A 19,353-nucleotide genomic window follows, 5' to 3' on the forward strand; every position below is an offset into this window, starting at 1 on the left:
CCCATCACACTTCCAGGAAGTGTCATCAGTCTAGGAATCCTAGAATAATTTGAGAGCTATACTTCTCCTTGTCAATCACCCCCTTATCTAGTCTCTCCAACTCTATATCCCTGCTGCCACCGCCTTGGTTAGGTGCTCGTGATTTCTTGCCCAGGTAGAAAATAACTTCCTAATCTTAGTATACCCAACACATATCCTTCTTCCATTCTACTTTTACTTGATTCCTGAGTGCTTTTATTAAAACTTTAATCCAAACATCAGTATTCTTCTGTGAACCCCAGTCACTTTTAGTATAAAAACCAAATTTCTGCAAGATGTGGTCTGGCCTCATCTCCTACCAGTCTCTCACGTGCCGTCCACACTCCAGCCACTGAAAACCATACTTAGTTTCCTGAATCTATCGTATTTTTCTCATATAGTGAATGTGCGTATCCTCATTTCTCTGTGAGAAGGTGTCCTCTCCTCCACTCCTGATCACACTCATCTCACCGCACCAGGTCCTTCTTAATCTGGTGAAGTTCGTGTCTCGCAAGACTCATTCAGCCTTTACTGCTTTGAGGAAGCCTCTCTGCCTCTTGATGCTCCCCCTGCTGGGTCAGATGTCCTTCTGTATTCCCAGGCATCAGTCTTAGAGAGTGGTTCTTATTGCATCAATTGTACTTACCTTGGAGACAGAAACTAAGCCTGTCTCTAGTGTATTCTCACTCATTTATTCACTGGTGCGTGCGTGTGCGAAGCACCACCACAATAAATGCTTGCTGGATGAAAGAGGGCATGCTATGCTCAGTTAGGGCCATTTAAAAAGCCTTATAGGAAGGAAATGATGAAAGAAAGAATGAGAAAATAAAAAGCTATGGTTCCTTTCAGTTCAAAGAAAAGGTGTTCCTGCGGCAACAAGGCAGCTACATCCTGACTGTGGAGGCTGGCAAGCAACTCCTTCTCTCTGCGGATAGTGGCGCTGAGGCCGCCTTGCAGGCCGAACTCACTGAAATCCAAGAGAAATGGAAATCAGCCAGCATGCGGCTGGAAGAACAGAAGAAAAAACTAGCCTTCTTGTTGAAAGTAAGTTCGGTTAGAAAAAATCGAACCAAAAAACTCTTTTAGTCGTTGTACTACTTCCTCCCATTGTTATTCTGCAAATCAAATAATGAAATTATGAAATAATACCCTGCAGCATTTTGATCCTCAGTGTTTTATTTAAGACTTTGTCTTATCTTGAACAAACTGGAAAAGTTTCCCAATTTTCAGCATTTAATTTTTCAGGACAACCTCCCAACAAAGTAAAGTCTAATAAGACTGTCTAAGCCATGAATTCTGATTAATGGCCAGTGTGAAACCTTAGCCATGTGATGACTTTATAAATCCATACAGAAATTCAAAGGGTAGGTTCCACTCCCTAATCTGAGACTCTAAAGTGGTTTTCAAGATTGATATCTCTTCTCTTAAGGAAGGGAAAAACCAATCCAGAAAGATACTCTTGATTTGTCTTAGCTGATCCAAGCAAGTTGCCATGAGATAAAATCTCCAGGAGGTGTATTAAGCCCTTAGTTGGATGCAGATCACATACTGATCACACAGTAAGTTTTGGAAAATGTAGATTTATCCGGACCTCCCACAATATACTTTTCTCTCTCACTCTCCAATTGCATGTATAATGCATAATTAAATGAGCAGTTTCAAAAGGACAGGGCCTCTAAAATAAGATAATCTCAAATTAAAATCATGGTAAACCAAATGACCTGGTTAACTTATCCTATCTAAGCCTCAGTTTCCTCATCTGTAGAGTGGGTGTATAATTTCACCATCTCCATGTGGCCATTGTGAGCACTTCATGAAATAATGACAGTGAATCATGTGGTACCTTACCTGGCTCATACTGAGCACTAAATGAATGATAGTGATATCATAGTTGATGTTATTATGATCTTCAAAAGTAAAGACACCTAAATGTTATGGTCCTGTATATGTTGATAATTACCAACACTTGAATGAGGGTATCTATTAAATTGGGCCTGTCACATGTTTGTATCGAAGGTAATGACTAAGATTTTTTTTTTTTTTAATACTTAAAGTGTGCACACCCACTGGATTTATATTGAATTTTATTTAATAAAATATTGCCTTCTGTGTAGGAAGCAATCCATCAAAAATGCCACTGAACATCTATAAAGAGCTATTATTTGCACACAGCACAATTTCATCAGTAATATAATATGCTGAGTTCATTTTCTTCCTTTTGCTTTTAGGAAAGGATTTAAAACGTTGTAACTCATCCTGTAGAGAACATGTTAATCATTTTTTTTTAAATTTGTGATGTGATTTTTGGAGATGTTTCCAAGACTTAATAAGGCATGATGTCTGAGTCACTACATTTGCTTTTCTTGTCTGTCTGTTTGTTGGTGTAGAAAACATCCACTTTAAGAGATATTTGCAGGCTCATGACATTATGTTATTTCCTTACAATTCATGTCATAAAAGGACTTGGTTATAGATTTAGAATCTAAGTCATCCTTGAAAAGAGGAATCCCTCTTCTCTTCTTGTTAAAGTTTATTTTATTTTGACTCTTAACACTACGTCTTGTTTGCCTAAGAAGGAATTTATGAATCTATATTTTATTGTTTATATACCCTCATTTTAGTGTATTTTTTTACCACAGCTATAATATTTAGCTTTTAATACTGTTAGTAAGTATGCCAAAAATAGGTATTATAATTTCACATTCTGTATGTTCACCTTCTTCGCTATCATCTCTTAATTTTGTTCTGAAAAGTAAGAAGCTAGTCTTTCTTTCTTTCTTTCTTGTTTTTTTAATTTTTGTTTTTGTTTTTGTTTTTTGTTTTTTGTTTTTGACACAGAGTCTCACTCTGTCACCCAGGCTGGAGTGCTGTGGTGCAATCTTGGCTAACTGCAATCTCCACCTCCTGGGTTCAAATGATTCTTATGCATCAGCCTCTCAAGGCAGTGGGATTACAGGTGCACGCCACCACGCCTGGATAATTTTTGTATTTTTAGTAGAGATAGGTTTTCACCATGTTGACCAGGCTGGTCTCGAACTCCTGGCCTCAAGTAATCTGCCCTCCTTGGCCTCCCAGAGTGCTAGGATTATAGGTGTGGGTCATGGCACCTGTGATGATCTTATCTCTTTTAGATCAATAAACCTTTGTCAACTGCATGTTGATTGTATTCAGGGTGTTTGATAGTTTTATTGAGAATGTTGTTTAATTTAAGCAGAAAGAGAATCTTTTTGTCTGCTCTCACTATGGTTAGCATCGATGAGCTAATTGTAGCCTGGGAACACAAAGATATATATATATATATATTTTTTTTTTTTTTTTTTTTTGAGACAGAGTCTCACTCTGTCACCCAGGCTAGAATGAAGTGGTGCAATCTCAGCTCACTGAAAGCTCCGCCTCACGGGTTCACGCCATTCTCCTGCCTTAGCCTCCCAAGTAGCTGGGACTACAGGTGCCCGCCACCACGCCTGGCTAATTTTTTTTATTTTTAGTAGAGACAGGGTTTCTCCATGTTAGCCAGGATGGTCTCGATCTCCTGACCTCGTGATCCACCCACCTCAGCCTCCCAAAGTACTGGGATTACAGGCGTGAGCCACAGCGCCTGGCCAAGATATTTTAAAACAAAGGAGAATTTCAACAACTCTGTCCCTGGTAGACAATTTTTTTTGTTTGTTTTTTAAGGACTTTTTTTTCTGGTAATTGGAAAGAGGGAATGTGGTTATGCACTCTAAGAAGTTCCATGAAGGAATTTTAAAGAGAAATGAGACTTGTGCCAAATTCTCAGTTCAGTTTTTTGAATAAAGATATTTTGAGTAAGGAGGCGCTTTAGTCAACACTGCTTCCAGAAGATAGTTGTGGTAATAACACCTCCGGGTTGTTATGCTCAGACTAAGGTGTCAGGAGAGAAGTAGAAAGAATCCAGATAAGAAAAGACTGCTGATAATGAAAGAGATATTGTGAAGGAATATGGAACATGATTTGACACTATATTGACAACTAAAAATGATTCTAGCCATGATTCTAGTTGTCTTGCTTTGGAATTCTGTAATTCATGGTGTAGGGAGTGGCCACTGGGGAGATGAGTGGGGAGCGGAAAGGCCTGGACTGGAGAGTTTGGCAAACGGGCAGTGTTGGACAACATGAAGGAGACTTGTTTAGTTAAGTTTAATTTTCACTGGCACTAAGAAACCGGATGTGAGTTAATATGTAGATAAGGTGCTATAAAAAAAATCAAGCTCCGCTTTGGTTCCTGTCATTTTTTAAAATTTCACTTTTTTATTACAAAAAAATTACATGTGTCTGATTTTTTAAAATTAGGTAATAATTGAAGTATGCAGAGTAAAAAATGAAATTTCCCTTATCATATCATCCAAATTCTCCTATCTTCTCGAGAGGTAACCATTGTTACCAGTTTGCTGTGTAACCTTTCAAAACATAACCACACAGTAGATGTTTTATTTTGTCAGTACATAGAGATCTACCTCATTCTATACTGCCAGTCTCTACCATCTGTCCTGGCCTATTCCTCTCCAGAGCACTTACCGCTACTTTGCATATTAGATACAGATTTCTTAAATTGTACACTATCTCTCTTCTTCTACATCTTAATTTATATGGGTTTTTATGTATTACACATTTAATCCTTTGCTATGTATGTTTCAGCATGAACAAGATAAAACCAGTCAAAAATGCCTTGCTTTTGTAGTGTGTGTTTCTCTTTCTGTAAGACATTCCATATCCTCTTTTTTTTTAATCCCTTATAGTACATTTGGGAAAGGGTAGATATTGGGTGCAGTTATGGATGGAGTTAAGAAAGAGACAAGGTACTGAGATTATAGTCCTACCTCTGCAGAGATAGATTTGGATTCAGATAACATTTTTGGGTACCCATAATATTCTGGTCATTGTGCTTGATGCCTTGACACTCATTGCTTCCTTTGGGCTCCAATAAATATGGAGAGTTTGTATTTTTTGCATTTTCATAGGGAAAATGGAAACATAGAGCATTATCTGCTTAAAGCCACGCAGATAATCAGTAACAGAGTCGGTTTTCGACTCAGCTCTTCAGATGACAAGAGCATGTTGCCTCCCCTGGGAATGAGTGTGGGCCTACCTTCATATTGTTCATCAGGCAACTTCCTTTTTGTTTTTTTGAGATGGAGTCTCACTCTGTCTCCCAGGCTGGAGTTCAGTGGCGTGATATTGGCTCACTGCAACCTCTGCCTCCCGGGTTCAAGCAATTCTCCTGCCTCAGCCTTCCGAGTAGCTGGGATTATAGGAGCCTGCCACCATGCCTGGCTAATTTTTGTGTTTTTAGTAGAGATGGGGTTTCACCATGTTGGCCAGGCTGGTTACAAACTCCTGACCTCAAGTGATCCACCCGCCTTGGCCTCCCAAAGTGCTGGGATTACAGGGGGGAGCCACCACACCCAGCCATCTGTGTAACTTTCATTCTTTCTCTGGGAATGAAGAAGAGTGTATCTTTTCTTTTTCCTCCAGCTTCCTACATCAAAAACATCTATGCTGTTTGTTTTTATTCACATGATAGGACTGGGAAAAATGTGAGAAAGGAATAGCAGATTCCCTGGAGAAACTACGAACTTTCAAAAAGAAGCTTTCCCAGTGTCTACCGGATCACCACGAAGAGCTCCATGCAGAACAAATGCGTTGCAAGGTAAATTACTGAACTGCGATTTTCACTGTCATCTATCTGTGTGCCTCTGCTGAAATAATGTCTTTGAGGCTATATTCCAGTCAGACTCCTAGGTTGCCTACATGCTGATACAAGATCCTAGTATATGAGAGAAGGGCAGGCAACTCAGGTGAACCTTGTATTGCTGATTTATTGCAGTTCTTGAAATTATAGACTAGTTTATGGATTACTCCAAGGAAGCAAATGAAAATTTAAAACACATTAAAAGATGTTTAAGAGCTGAGTCAAGAGCAATAAAGTCATCTTTTAAAAGCATCCACACTGGGGAGTCATTCTACCAGAAGAATCTAGTCTACAAGAAGGGGGAAAAAAGGATCAACAGCCTGGAAAATCTGCAGACAGCGGCCCTCCAAGGAACACACCCTGCCCTCCAGACCATCATGCAAGGAAAGGAAGAAAAATAGCTTATCTCGGTGACTGCATAGAGACACACAATCCTTAAATTGCTCAGGGTTCTAAGTAGTTAAAGATTGTGATCAGCACCTCAAATGGTACTTGAAAGCAAGTCAGTAGCTAGTGATACAGACCACTCCCTGGATTATGAGCTCTCAGAGACCAACACAATTCAGTGGCTGTAAGATTCATGCCTTTCACATCTTTGTAGCCAAGTGAAATGCCCAAACAGCAGTTCTTTGCTGAGCGATAGGCTGATCACATCAAAAGTACCTTTAAAAAGGTTTTTCTTTCAAATTAAAAGTGCTCTTATGTTCCCCAGTCATTTACAAATTATTGCTCTAGGGTAATTCTATTAAAAATTTGCATATACTTAAATGACTTGGGTTTCAATTAGAAATTCTCTGCCTCACTTTGGCAAAGAAATCCCAAGCATTTAAGAGATGGTAATTGTTAAAGAGGTCTAGAAATCATGAAAAGTGTGGCTATAAGAATTTGTTCTTCAGTTGTAAAATCTAAGGATATTATTTGAAACTTGCAAAAGGCAAATTTAGGAAAATTAAAAGGTAGTATAATTTACATCATGGATGGAAAGTGAAAGAAGTACTATCATGAGCTGTTACATTAAGAAGTATGCAGTGGTTACAAAGATTAAAAAGTACATTTTAAACCTGTGATTATAAATTTATTAAAAATAATTAAGCCAGGTGTGGTGGATCATGCCTGTAATCCCAGCACTTTGGGAAGCCAAGGCAAACAGATCATTTGAGACCAGAAGTTCAAGATCAACCTGGGCAATATAGCAAGACCCCGTATCTAAAGAAATTTAAAAATTAACCAGAGTGGTGGTGCTTGCCTGTAGTCCTAGCTACTGGGGAGGCTGAGGCAGGAGGATCACTTAGGAGTTTGAGGCTGCAGTGAGCTATGATCACACCACTGCATCCAGCATGACTGACAGAGTGAGACCCTGTCTCTGAAAAAATAAAATATAATAAAATGATTAAAGAAAACTTCGGCAAAGCAGGAATGGGCGTTTATGAGGGGCTGTGACTATATTGGTGTTATCTCAGTTGGCATTAACACCAGCTGATGAAAATATTTATTATTGCCCCTTTTCAGATGGGAAGACTGAGGCTTCTGGAAATTTAATAACTTTTCAAAGTCAATAAATATCTGGGTTGCCTGTATCTACAGGCTATATTTTTGCCACACTGACTTATTTAATGGGTTGGTATACTGTGCGTCTGAAACAGTTGGTTTTTGGTGGTGGTGTTATTATGTACTTTTTTTTTTAATCCATATACAAATCTGATGCTCGAGTTGGGGGGGTAGAAATTGGTGTGAAAAATGGAAAACCTTTCCAGTGGTATAACAATTGAATATGTTTAGGATTATTAGCAGAAATGTTGCATATTTAATTAACCTAGATGGTTTGGTCTTTCAGCCAAATACTGTTGCCATGGGGCATCATTTTTTTATCTCCCAAAATACATGACAGTTACAAACACATGCTGCTATTGAGTGTGTGGATTTAAAAAATGTATTTTAGTCTAATCCTGCTACTCTTCCCCAAACTGCCCTTAGCAGCAAAACAAGGCAATTACCTGGAAAATTCAGGCTAAAATCTTGTTTGCCTAAATTGCCTGGGAAGTTAGCCTCAGATAGCACCACTAATTGCCATTGCCTTTGGAAACCTTTCTACCCTGTAAAGACACATAAAGGGAGGGGAAAAGGCACATGAAATACTCTATTTATACACAAAACTAGCTGGAATCTAAAAACAACAGCTGGTTATACAAATTGCAAAACTGGTAATTGGTCAAAATATTGTAAAAACTATTGTCAACTCATTCAAATATTGCTATATGAATTTTTTTTTTTAAATCATTCCCCTAAAAGACAGGGTACATAATCTTTTTTTTTAGTGACTTAACGAAATGTCTGATCCTGCAGAAAATGCATTCAGTGCATTGTTTTAAATTGAGTAGTAACAGCCACAGATCTTCTCAGCTATTACATTATAAGTATAGATCACAGAATGTAGCAACTCTATAGTGTTTGAAAATGAAAGTTAAATTTAGGTGTCTGTTTTTAAAAATATTTCATCAGTGTGATTAGCAATTCAGGACAAAAAGAAAGGATAAGTTAGAGGTTTATGAAGTCAGTCTAAAGTAAAGAAGATCAATGCAGTGGTTAAACTTCAATTTAGGAAAAAAAGTTTTTTTAATCAATAAAATGATAAGGACTTAGCAATTTCTCAGATTATGTGGAAGCAAATGAAATACGGGCAAACCTCATTTTATTGAACTTTGTTTTAGTGTGTTTCGCAGACACTATGTTTTGCTTTTTGTTTCTCGGGTTTTTTTTGTTTTTGTTTTTGTTTTTACAAATTGAAGGTTGCGGCAATGCTGCATAGAACAAGTCTACCAGCACCATTTTTTCCAACAGCATGTGCTTTCTTCCTATGTCTGCATAATTTTGGTAATTCTCACAATATTCCAAACTTTTTCTTTACTGTTATATTTGTTATAGTGATCTACAATCACTGCGATCTTGGATGATAATATTGTAATTAGTGGCACCACACACTATGCCCATAGAAGTCAGCAAACTTAATTCATAAATGTAGCATGTGTTCTGATTGCTCCACCAACAATGTTCCCAATCTCTCTCCTTCTCCTCTGGCCTCCTTATTTGCTGAGACACAACAATATTGAAATTAGGCCAATTAATACAGTGGCCTCTAAGTGTTCAATTGAAAAAAATCTCATGTCTCTCACTTTAAATCAAAAGCTAGAAATGACTAAGCTTAGTGAGGAAGACATGTCAAAAGCTGGAATAACCCAAAAGCTAGGCCTCTTGTGCCGAACAGCCAGGTTGTGAATGCAAAGGAAAAGTTCTGAAAGGAAATGAAAAGTGATACTCCAGTAAATGCATGGATGAGAAGAAAGCAAAATGTCCTTATTGCTGATACAGAGAAACTTTGAGTGGTCTGAACAGAAGATCCAACCAGCCACAACATTGCCTTAAGCCAAAGCCTAACCCGGAGCAAGGTCGTAACTCCCTTTAATTATGTGAAGGCTGAGAGAGGAGAAGTAACTGCAGGAGAGAAGTTGGAAGTGAGCAGAGGTTGGTTCATGAGTTTTAAGGAAAGAAACCATCTCTGTAACATAAAAGTGCAAGGTAAAGCAGCAAGTGCTGATGTAGAAGCTGCAGTAAGTTATACAGAAGATCTAGCTAAGATCATTGAGGGAGATGGCTACTCCCTCCCTCTCTCCTTTCGTTTCTTCCTCTTTCCTTCCTTCCCTCTTTCTTTACGTCTTTCCTTTTATCCTTCCTTCCTTCTCCCCTCCTCTCCCCTCCTCTCCCCTTCCTGACAGAGTTTTGCTCTTGTTGCCCAGGCTGGAGGTAGATCAAACAGCCCTATGCTGGAAGAAGATGCCATTGAGAACTTTTATAGTTTAAAAGAAGTCAATACCTGGCTGGAAAGCTTCAGAGAAAAGGCTGACTCTCTTCTTAGGGGCAAATGGAGCTGGGTGACTTAAAGTTAAAGTCAGTGTTCATTTACCATTCTGAAAATCCTAAGGCCTTTAAGAATTATGCTAAATCTCTCTACTAAAAAAATACAAAAAAACTAGCCAGGCGAGGTGGCGGGCGCATGTAGTCCCAGCTACTGGGGAGGCTGAGGCAGGAGAATGGCGTAAACCCGGGAGGCGGAGCTTGCAGTGAGCTGAGATCCGGCCATTGCACTCCAGCCTGGGTGACAGAGCGAGACTCCTTCTCAAAAAAAAAAAAAGAAAAAAAGAATTATGCTAAATCTGCCTGTGCTCTATAAATAGAACAACAAAACCCCAAGGGCATCATATCTGTTTACAGTACAGTTTTTACTGAAATTTTAAGCCCACTTTTGAGACCCACTGCTCAGAAAAGAAAGGCTTTCTTTCAAAGTATTACTGCTTCTTGATAATGCACATAGTCTCCCTAGATATCTGATGGAGATGGAGATGTACAAGACTATTGTTGTTTTCATGCCTGCTAGCACGGTATCTATCCTGTAGCCCATGGATCAAGGAATAATTTCAACTTCCAAGTCTTATTATTTAAGAAATACACTTTGTGAGGCTATAGCTGCCATAGATAGTGATTCCTGTGATGGATCTGGGCAAAGTAAATGGAGAGCCCCGTAGAAAGGATTCATCATTTCAGATGGCAATAAGAACATCCATGATTTGACCTGAGGAAGCAGAGCAAAATGGCCGTATAGCGTTCTCTACTGATTATTCTCCCTGCAGGACCACCAAATGTAACAACTACCTATATAAGAAAGCACCTTCATAAGAATAAAAAATCAGGTGAGCAATCACATTACCTGGTTTTAACTTCATCCTGCAGAAAGAGGCAATGAAGAGGGTAGGAAACACAGCTTTGAGTTGCCCACACCACTTCTTGTTTTCTATGCCCCAGCAACAGCCACATGGCACAGAGAGAGAATCTGTGCATGTCAAGGAGGGAGAGCCCAGCAATTGCTCTGCATTGCATTGGAGCTCAGTGCTGCCAACACCAGGCAGAACTCAGCTGATGCCCATGGAGGGAGCATTTAGACAAGACCTAGCCAAACGGGAAGCTCCCATCCCAGCCGACAGAATCTGGGTTTTGACAAGCACTTACCACCATGGACTAAAATGCTCTGGGGTCCTACATAAATTTGAAAGGCTGTTTAGGCCACAAGTACTACACTCCTAGGCGGGGCCCAATGCTGAACTGGGCTTGGAGCCAGTGGACTTGGGGGCACATGACCCAGTGACACACCAGCAAGACAGCTGAAAGAGTTGTGCCAATCCTCCCCCAACCCCAGGCAACACAGCTTGCAGCTCCAAAAGACACCCCTTCCTTCTGCTTGAGAAAAGAGGAAAGAGTAAAGAGCACTTTGTTTTGCAACTTGAATACCAAGTCAATTACAGTAAGAAAGGGCACTGGGCAGAGTCATGAAGGCTTCATTCCATGCCCTGGTTTCCAGACATTACTAGACACACCCTTGGCCAGAAGAGAACCTGCTGCATTGAAGGAAAGGAGCTAGGCGTGGCAAGACCCATCACCAGCTGACTAAAGAGCCCATGGGCCCTGAATAATCAGCAGTGTAACCAGGTAGTACACACTGTGGGCCTTGGGTCAGATTCGGAGACATGCTGGCTTCAGGTATGACCTAGCACATTCACAGCTGTGGTGGCTATAAGGAGAGTCCTCTTCTGCTTATGAAAAAGGAGGCAAGAACAAAAGGGACTTTGTCTTGTAACTTAGGAACCAGCAGAGCAACAATAGGGAAGAGCACCAAAGAGGCCCCAGGGGTGCTCAATTCCAGGCCTTGGCTCTCCAGTGGTATTTCTGGATCTACCTTGGGCCAGAGGGGAGCCCACTGCCCTGAAGGGTAAGTTCCAGGCCTGACAGCATTTACCACAAGCTGAGTTGAAGAGCCCTTGGGCCTAATGTAAACATCAGCAATGGCCTGGCAGCATTCCCATGGTTCTGTTGTGGCAATGGACGTGGGGAGGGACTTCTCAGCCTGGGACAGGGAAGGGAAGAGTGGAAAGGACTTTTTCTTATGGTTTTGGTACCAGCTTTTCCACAGTAGAACAGAGTACCACGTAGATTTCTAAGGTTTCCAACTCCAAGCCCTGGCATCGCTGGACCACCTAGGGCCAGGGGGAGCTCACTGCCCTGAAAAGAACACAAGCCTGTATGGCTTCATCACCTGCTGATTGTAGAGTTCTAGGACATTGAGCAAACATAGGCAGTAGCCAAGTAGTGGTTACAGGGGGCCTTGGGAGAGATCCAGCGCTGTGCTGGCTTCAGGCTTAACCCAGTACAGTCCCAGTAGTGGTAGAGGATCCACAGGGATACTTGTAACTCTCCTCCCCCTAGCACCAGGCAATTCAGCACAGAGAAAGAGACTGCCTGTTTGGGAGAAAATAAGGAAAGAGAACAAGAATCTCTGCCTGGTAATCCAGATAATTCTTCCAGGTCTTATCCAAGACCACCAAGGTAGTTCCTCTATCAGTCTGCAAGAACCACAGTGTTAGTGGGCTTGGAGTGGCCCCTAATGCAGATTTGATTGCAGTGACTAAGAACTTAGATCACAGCACCCAAGTTCCTTGGAATACCTGGAAAATCTTCCCAAGAAGGGTAAATACAAACAAGTCATGACTACAACTACAATAAATACCTAATTCGTCAATACCAAGACACCAGCAAACATCTGCAAGCATCAAGACCATCCAGGAAAACATGACCTAACCCAACAAACACCAATAAATAAGATACCAGGGACCAATCCTGGAGAGACAGGTATATGCGACCTTTCAGAGAGATAATTCGAAATAACTCTTTTGGGCTGGGTGCAGTGGCTCACACCTGTAATCCCAGAACTTTGGGAGGCCGAGGTGGGTGGATCACCTGAGGTCAGGAGTTTGAGACCAGCCCGGCCAACATGTAGAAATCCTGTCTTTACTAAAAATACAAAAATTAGCCAGGCATGGTGGCACATGTGTGTAATCCAAGCTGCTCAGGAGACTGAAGCATGAGAATTGTTTGAACCCAGGAGGTGGAGGTTGCAGTAAGCTGAGATTGCACCACTGCGCTCCGGCCTGGGTGACAGAGCTGTGTAAGATAACACAGAATGAATTCAGAATCATATCAGATAAATTTAACAAAGAAATTGAAATAATTAAAAGGAATCAAGCAGACATTCTGAAGTTGAAAAATGTAATTGACATGCTGAAGAATGCATCAGAGCCTCTTAATAGCAGAATTGATCAAGCAGAGGAAAGAATTCATGAGCTTGAAGGAAGCTACACAGTCAGAGGAGACAAATGAAGAAGAATAAAAAACAATGAAATATGCCTACGGGATCTAGAAAATAGCCTCAAAAGGGCAAATCTAAGACTTATTGGCCTTCAAAAGGGGGTAGAAAGAGAGATGGGGATAAAAAGTTCATTCAAAGGGATAACAGAGAACTTGGCAAACCTAGGGAAAGATGTCAATATCCAAGTACAAGAAGGTTATAGAACACCAAGTAGATTTAACCCGAAGAAGATTACCTCAAGGCATTTAATAATTAAACTCTCAAAGGTCAAAAATAAAGAAGGATCCTAAAAGCAGCAAGAGAAAAGAAACAACATAAAATGGAGCTTCAGTACATCTGGCAGCAGCCTCTTCAGTGGAAACCTTACCGAACAGGAGAAAGTGAAGTGACATTTTTAAGGTGCTGAAGAAAAAAACCTTTTACCCTAGAATAGTATACCCAGTGAAAACATCTTTCAATCATGAAGGAGAAATAGACTTTTTCAAACAAACAAAAGCTAAGGGATTTCATTAACATCAGACCTGACCTACAAGAAATACTAAAGGGAGTTTTTCAATCTGAAAGAAAAGAGTGTTAATGAGCTATAGGAAAGCATATGAAGGTGCAGAACTCACTGGTAATAGTAAACACACAGAAAAGCACAGAATATTATAACATTGCAATTGTGTTGTATAAACTATATCTTTTTTTTGAAACAGAGTCTCACTCTGCCACCCAGGCTGGAGTGCAGTGGCGCGATCTTGGCTCACTGCAAGCTCCGCCTCCCAGGTTCACGCCATTCTCCTGCCTCAGCCTCCCGAGTAGAGTAGCTGGGACTGCAGGTGCCTGCCACCACGCCTGGCTAATTTTTTGTATTTTTTTAGTAGAGACAGGGTTTCACCGTATTAGCCAGAATGGTCTCCATCTCCTGACCTCATGATCCACCCCCCTCGGCCTCCCAGAGTGTTGGGATTACAGGCGTGAGCCACCGCACCCGGCCTGTATAAACTATATCTTAAGTAGAGAGATGAAAAGATGAGCTGATCAATAATAACTATGACAACTTTTCAATATATAGACAAGTATGATAAGATATAAATAAGAAACAACATGGCTGGGCATAGTGGCTCACACCTGTAATCCCAGCACTTTAGAAAGCCAAGGTGGGGGGAACACTTGAGGCCAGGAGTTTGAGACCAGCCTGGTCAACATGGTGAAACCCTGTCTCTAATAAAATTACAAAAATTAACCAGGTGGAGTGGCATGCGCCTCTAGTCCCAGCTACTCAGGAGGCTGAAGCACGAGAATTGCTCGAATCTGGGAGGCAAAGGTTGCAGTGAGCTGACAAAATTAAAGTGTAGAGTTTTTAACTCATTTCCATTTTGCTTATTTGTTAGTTTGCTGATTTGTGCTATCAGTATTAAGTTGTCATCAGTTTAAAGTAATGTGGATGAGGATATTATTTGAAAGCATCATGGTAACCTCAAATCTGAAAACACTCAGTGGATACACAAAAAATAAAAAGCAACAAATTAAAACATACCAACAGCGAAATCACTTTCATTGAAAGGAAGACAGGAAGGAAAAAAGGGAGAGAAGACCATATAAACAACCAGAAAAAACAAATAATAAAATGGCAGTAGTAGGTCATTACTTATCAATAACAACATTTAATATAAATGAACGAAACTCAGAAGACATTGAGTAACTGAATGGATTAAAAATCATAAGACCCAATGACCTGTTGCCTACAGGAAACACACTTCATCTATAAAGACACACATAGACTGAAAATAAAGGGATGGAAAAAGATATTCTATGCAAATGGAAAGCAAAAAGGGCAGGAATAGCTATACTTAAATCAGACAAAATAGGTTTCAAGACAAAAACTATAAAAAGACACAAAGAAGGTCATTATATGGTGAAAAAGAGGTTAATTCAACCAGAGGATATAGCAGAGGTTATAACATTTGTAAATATATATACACCCAACACTGGACCACCCAGATAAATATATAATATACATTTATATGTTCGAGACCAGCCTGGTCAACATGGTGAAACCCCATCTCTACTAAAAATACAAAAAAATTAGTCAGTCATGGTGGTGCACTCCTGCAGTTCCAGCTACTTGGGAGGCTGAAGTGGGAGAATTGCTTGAATCAGGGAGGTGGACGTTACAATGAGCCAAGATCACACCACTGCACTCCAGCCTGGGTGACAGAGTGAGACTGTGTCTCAAATAATAATAATAATATACATTTACTTTTTTTCCTTGGGTTTCTGTCACTAAATACACTCATGTATCCAGATATCTAAAGCAAATAATATTGGAGCCAAAGAGAGACATAGACCCAAATACAATAATAGCTGCAGTCTTCAACACCCTACTTTTAACGTTGGACAGAGTATCCAGACAGAAAATCAACAAAAAAAAAACACTAGAGTTAATCTGCACTAAAGACCAAATGTACCTAATAGATATTTACAGAACATTCATCTAACAGCTACAAAATACACATTCTTCTCCCCAGCACATGGATCATTCTCAAGGATAGACCATATGTTAGGTCACAAAACAAGTCTTAAAACATTCCAACAAAAGTGAAACTATATCAAGTATCTTCTCTGATCATAATAAATGAAGCTAGAAATCAATAGCAAAAGGAATTTTGGAAAACTATACAAACACATAGAAGTTAAACAATATGTTTCTGAATGACTAGTGAGTAAATGAAGAGATTAAAAAGGAAATAGAAAAATTTCTTGAAACAAATGATAATGGAAACACAATATACCAAAACCTACGGGATAGAGTGAAAGCAGTACTGAGATGGAAGTTTATAGATTCAAACACCTACATCAAAAAAGAAAAACTTCAAATAAACAACCTAACAATGCATCTTAAAGAATTAGAAAAGCAAGAGCAAACCAAACCCAAAGTTAGTAGAAGAAATAACAGAGCTTAAAGCAGAAATAAATGAAATGGAAATGAAGAAAACAATACAAAAGATCAACAAAATGCAAAGTTTATTTTTTGAAAAGATAAACAAAATTGACAAACCATTAGCCAGACTAAGAAGAAAAGAGAAGATCTAAATGAAAAAGGAGACATTGCAACCAATACCACAGAAATTTAAAGGATCATTAGCGCTATTATGAGCAACTATATGCCAATAAATTGGAAAACCAAGAAGAAATGGATGATTTCCTAGACACATACAACCTGCCAAGATTGAACCATGAAGAAATCCAAAAGCAGACCAATAGCAAGTGACAAGATTGAAGCCGTAATAAAAAGTCTCCCAGCAAAGAAGCCCAGGACCTGATGGCTTCACTGCTGAATTTTACCAAACATTTAAAGAAGAATTAATACCAATCCTACTCAATCTATTCTGAAAAATAGAGGAGGAGGGAATACTTCCGAATTCATTCTACGAGGCTGTTAACCTGATAACAAAACCAGACAAAGACACATCAAAAAAAAAAAAAGAAGAAGAAGAAGAAAAAAATTATAGAACAATATATCTGATGAACATTGATGTAAAAATGTTCATTAAAATACTGGCAAACTGAATTTAACTGTGCTTTAAATAGATCATTTGTCGTGACCAAGTGGAATTTATCCCAGGGATGCAATGATGGTTGAACATTTTCAAACCAATCAGTGTGTACATCAGATCAACAGAGTGAAAGACAAAAGTTATATGATCATTTCTATTGATGCTGAAAAGCATTTGATAAAATTCAACGTTTCCTGATAAAAACCCTAAAAAAACTGAGCATAGAAGAAGCATAACTCAACATAGTAAAAGCCATATATGGCAGACCCACAGCTAGCATCATACTGAATAAGATGAAAAAGGAGACACTGCAACCAATACCGCAGAAATTTAAAGGATCATTAGAGGCTATTATGAGCAACTATGTGCCAATAAATTGGAAAACCAAGAAGAAATGGATGATTTCCTAGACACATACAACCTGCCAAGATTGAATACTGAATACTCTAAGATCTGGAACACAACAGGATGTCCACTTTCGCCACTGTCATTCAACATGTTTTCCACTTAATGTGTGGGAGTTAAAAATTAAAACAGCTGAACTCATGGAGATAGAGAGTAGAAAGATGGTTACCGGAGCTTGGGAGGGTACCTGGGGGCTGCAGGGGTGACGAGGATGGTTAATGGTTACAAAAAATAGAAAGGATAAGATCTAGTATTTGATAGAACAACATGGTGAATATATCCAATAATAGTTTAATCATACATTTTTAAATAAATAAAAGAGTATAATTGGATTGTTTGTAACACAAAGGATAAATGCTTGAGGTGATGAATACCGTATTTACCTTGCTGTGATTTTTACACATCGTCTATTAAAATATCTTGTATATCCCATAAATATATACACCTACTGTATACCCACAAAAATTAAAAATGATTTTTTTTTTTTTTTTTACAAAAGCAACATTAACAGGAGTTTGGAAGAAGTTGATTCCAGCTGTCGTGGATGACTTTGAGGGGGTTCAAGACTTCAGTGGGGGAGGGAGTAACTCCAGATGGGGTGGAAACAGCAAGAGAACTAGAATTGGAAATGGAACCTGAAGATGTGATTGACTTTCTGCAATCTCATGATAAAACTTGAATGGATAAGGAGTTGCTTCTTTTTTTTTTTTTTTTTTTTTTTTGAGGCGGAGTCTCGCTCTGTCGCCGGGACTGGAGTGCAGTGGCCGGATCTCAGCTCACTACAAGCTCCGCTTCCCGGGTTCACGCCATTCTCCTGCCTCAGCCTCCCGAGTAGCTGGGACTACAGGCGCCCGCCACCTCGCCCGGCTAGTTTTTTTGTATTTTTAGTAGAGACGGGGTTTCACCATGTTAGCCAGGATGGTCTCGATCTCCTGACCTCGTGATCCACCCGTCTGGGCCTCCCAAAGTGCTGGGATTACAGGCTTGAGCCACCGCGCCCGGCCAGGAGTTGCTTCTTATGGATCAATAAGAAAAGTGGTTTCTTCCAAGATCAGATGAGATTGGGCACAGTTAGGGTGGTATGGCCATCAACAAGAAAGTGGCTTCTTGAAATGGAATCTACTCCTGGTAAAAATTCTGTGGATATTGTTGAAATGACAACAAAGGATTTCAAGTATTACATAAACTTAGTTGGTAAGGTAGCAGTAGGGTTTGAGAGGATGACTCAAATTTTGAAAAAAGTTCTGTGAGTACAATGCTCTCAAACAGCATCACATGCTACAAAGAAACCTTTTGTAAAAGAAAGAGTCATTGATTGTGCTTAAGCTTCCTTGTCTTATTTTAAGAAATTGCCACAGCCACCCCAGACTTCATCAATCACCACTGGATCAGTCAACGGCCTTTCATATTGAGTCAAGACCTTCTACCAGCAAGATTATGACTTGCTGAGGCCTAAGATGGTCATTAGCATTTTTTAGAAATAAAGTATTTTTAAATTAAGGTATGCAGATTGTTTTTTTTTAGACATATGCTATTGCACATTTTATCCACAATAGTATAGTGCAAATATAACTTTTATATGTACTGGGAAACCAAAACATTTGTGATTCACTTTATTGTGATATATACTTGATTTCTGCGGTCTGGAACCAAATCTGTAATATCGCCATGATATGCCTCCAGATCCCAAGTTATATATTTAAATTGAGGGCTATACAAAGGAGATTCTATCAAGAGGGGATTCAAAAACACTTCAGAAATCATTGGCAGGAGATGTCCATGGGTATTCAAGTTTTTTGGTTTTTTTTAATTTAGGAATTAGAAAATGCAGTTGGGAGCTGGACAGATGACTTGACCCAGTTGACCCTGCTGAAGGACACCCTCTCTGCCTACATCAGTGCTGATGATATCTCCATTCTTAATGAACGCATAGAGCTTCTGCAAAGGCAGTGGGAAGAACTATGCCACCAGGTAAGACAAGTTCTAAAAATGGAATTATCTTGATGATGGAAAACTGGGAGATGAATTTGAATGTCAGATGGCTTAACCCACATGTGGACCCATCCCATCATTCTTAGTATGGACAAAGGAAGAGCACTGTGGTTACTACCAGAATGTTTCAGATGAATATATTTATATTTTGCCACATTTTAGAACAACTGAAACTAGATTCTTTTCCTTTCACTTTCGCTGGATAGCATAATATTCTTAAGAGAAAGCACCATGTTATGGTTCACATTTGTGATTTTGCTGGGTGGATATACTTGAAACATGAAAAACTGTTGTTGCATTTGTAATATTAGCTAATACTGTGGAGCTGGCTTTGTACAGGGAATATTTATTATCACTCTTAATTTACTGTAGTTGTTTCCTGGTAGTTACTATTCATTTATTTTTAGTCATACTTTATTCATTTATTAAATACC

The 19,353-nt window shown here is 39.4% G+C and overlaps 1 protein-coding gene across 17 annotated transcripts in view; it reads left to right on the plus strand.

Moving 5' to 3' along the window:
- The window catches only part of SYNE1 (spectrin repeat containing nuclear envelope protein 1), a 538,457-nt gene that overhangs the window by 451,721 nt on the left and 67,383 nt on the right, over positions 1-19,353 (plus strand). For all 17 annotated transcript variants that reach the window (XM_033235023.1, XM_033235024.1, XM_033235035.1 and 14 more), the window contains 3 exons: positions 868-1,062; positions 5,564-5,689; positions 18,743-18,898. In XM_033235023.1, the coding sequence (XP_033090914.1) occupies positions 868-1,062; positions 5,564-5,689; positions 18,743-18,898 (477 nt within the window). The remainder of the gene's footprint in view (positions 1-867; positions 1,063-5,563; positions 5,690-18,742; positions 18,899-19,353) is intronic.

The sequence above is a fragment of the Trachypithecus francoisi genome, unplaced genomic scaffold (assembly GCF_009764315.1).
Source record: "Trachypithecus francoisi isolate TF-2019V2 unplaced genomic scaffold, Tfra_2.0 Lachesis_group15, whole genome shotgun sequence".
Taxonomy (NCBI): Eukaryota; Metazoa; Chordata; class Mammalia; order Primates; family Cercopithecidae; genus Trachypithecus; species Trachypithecus francoisi.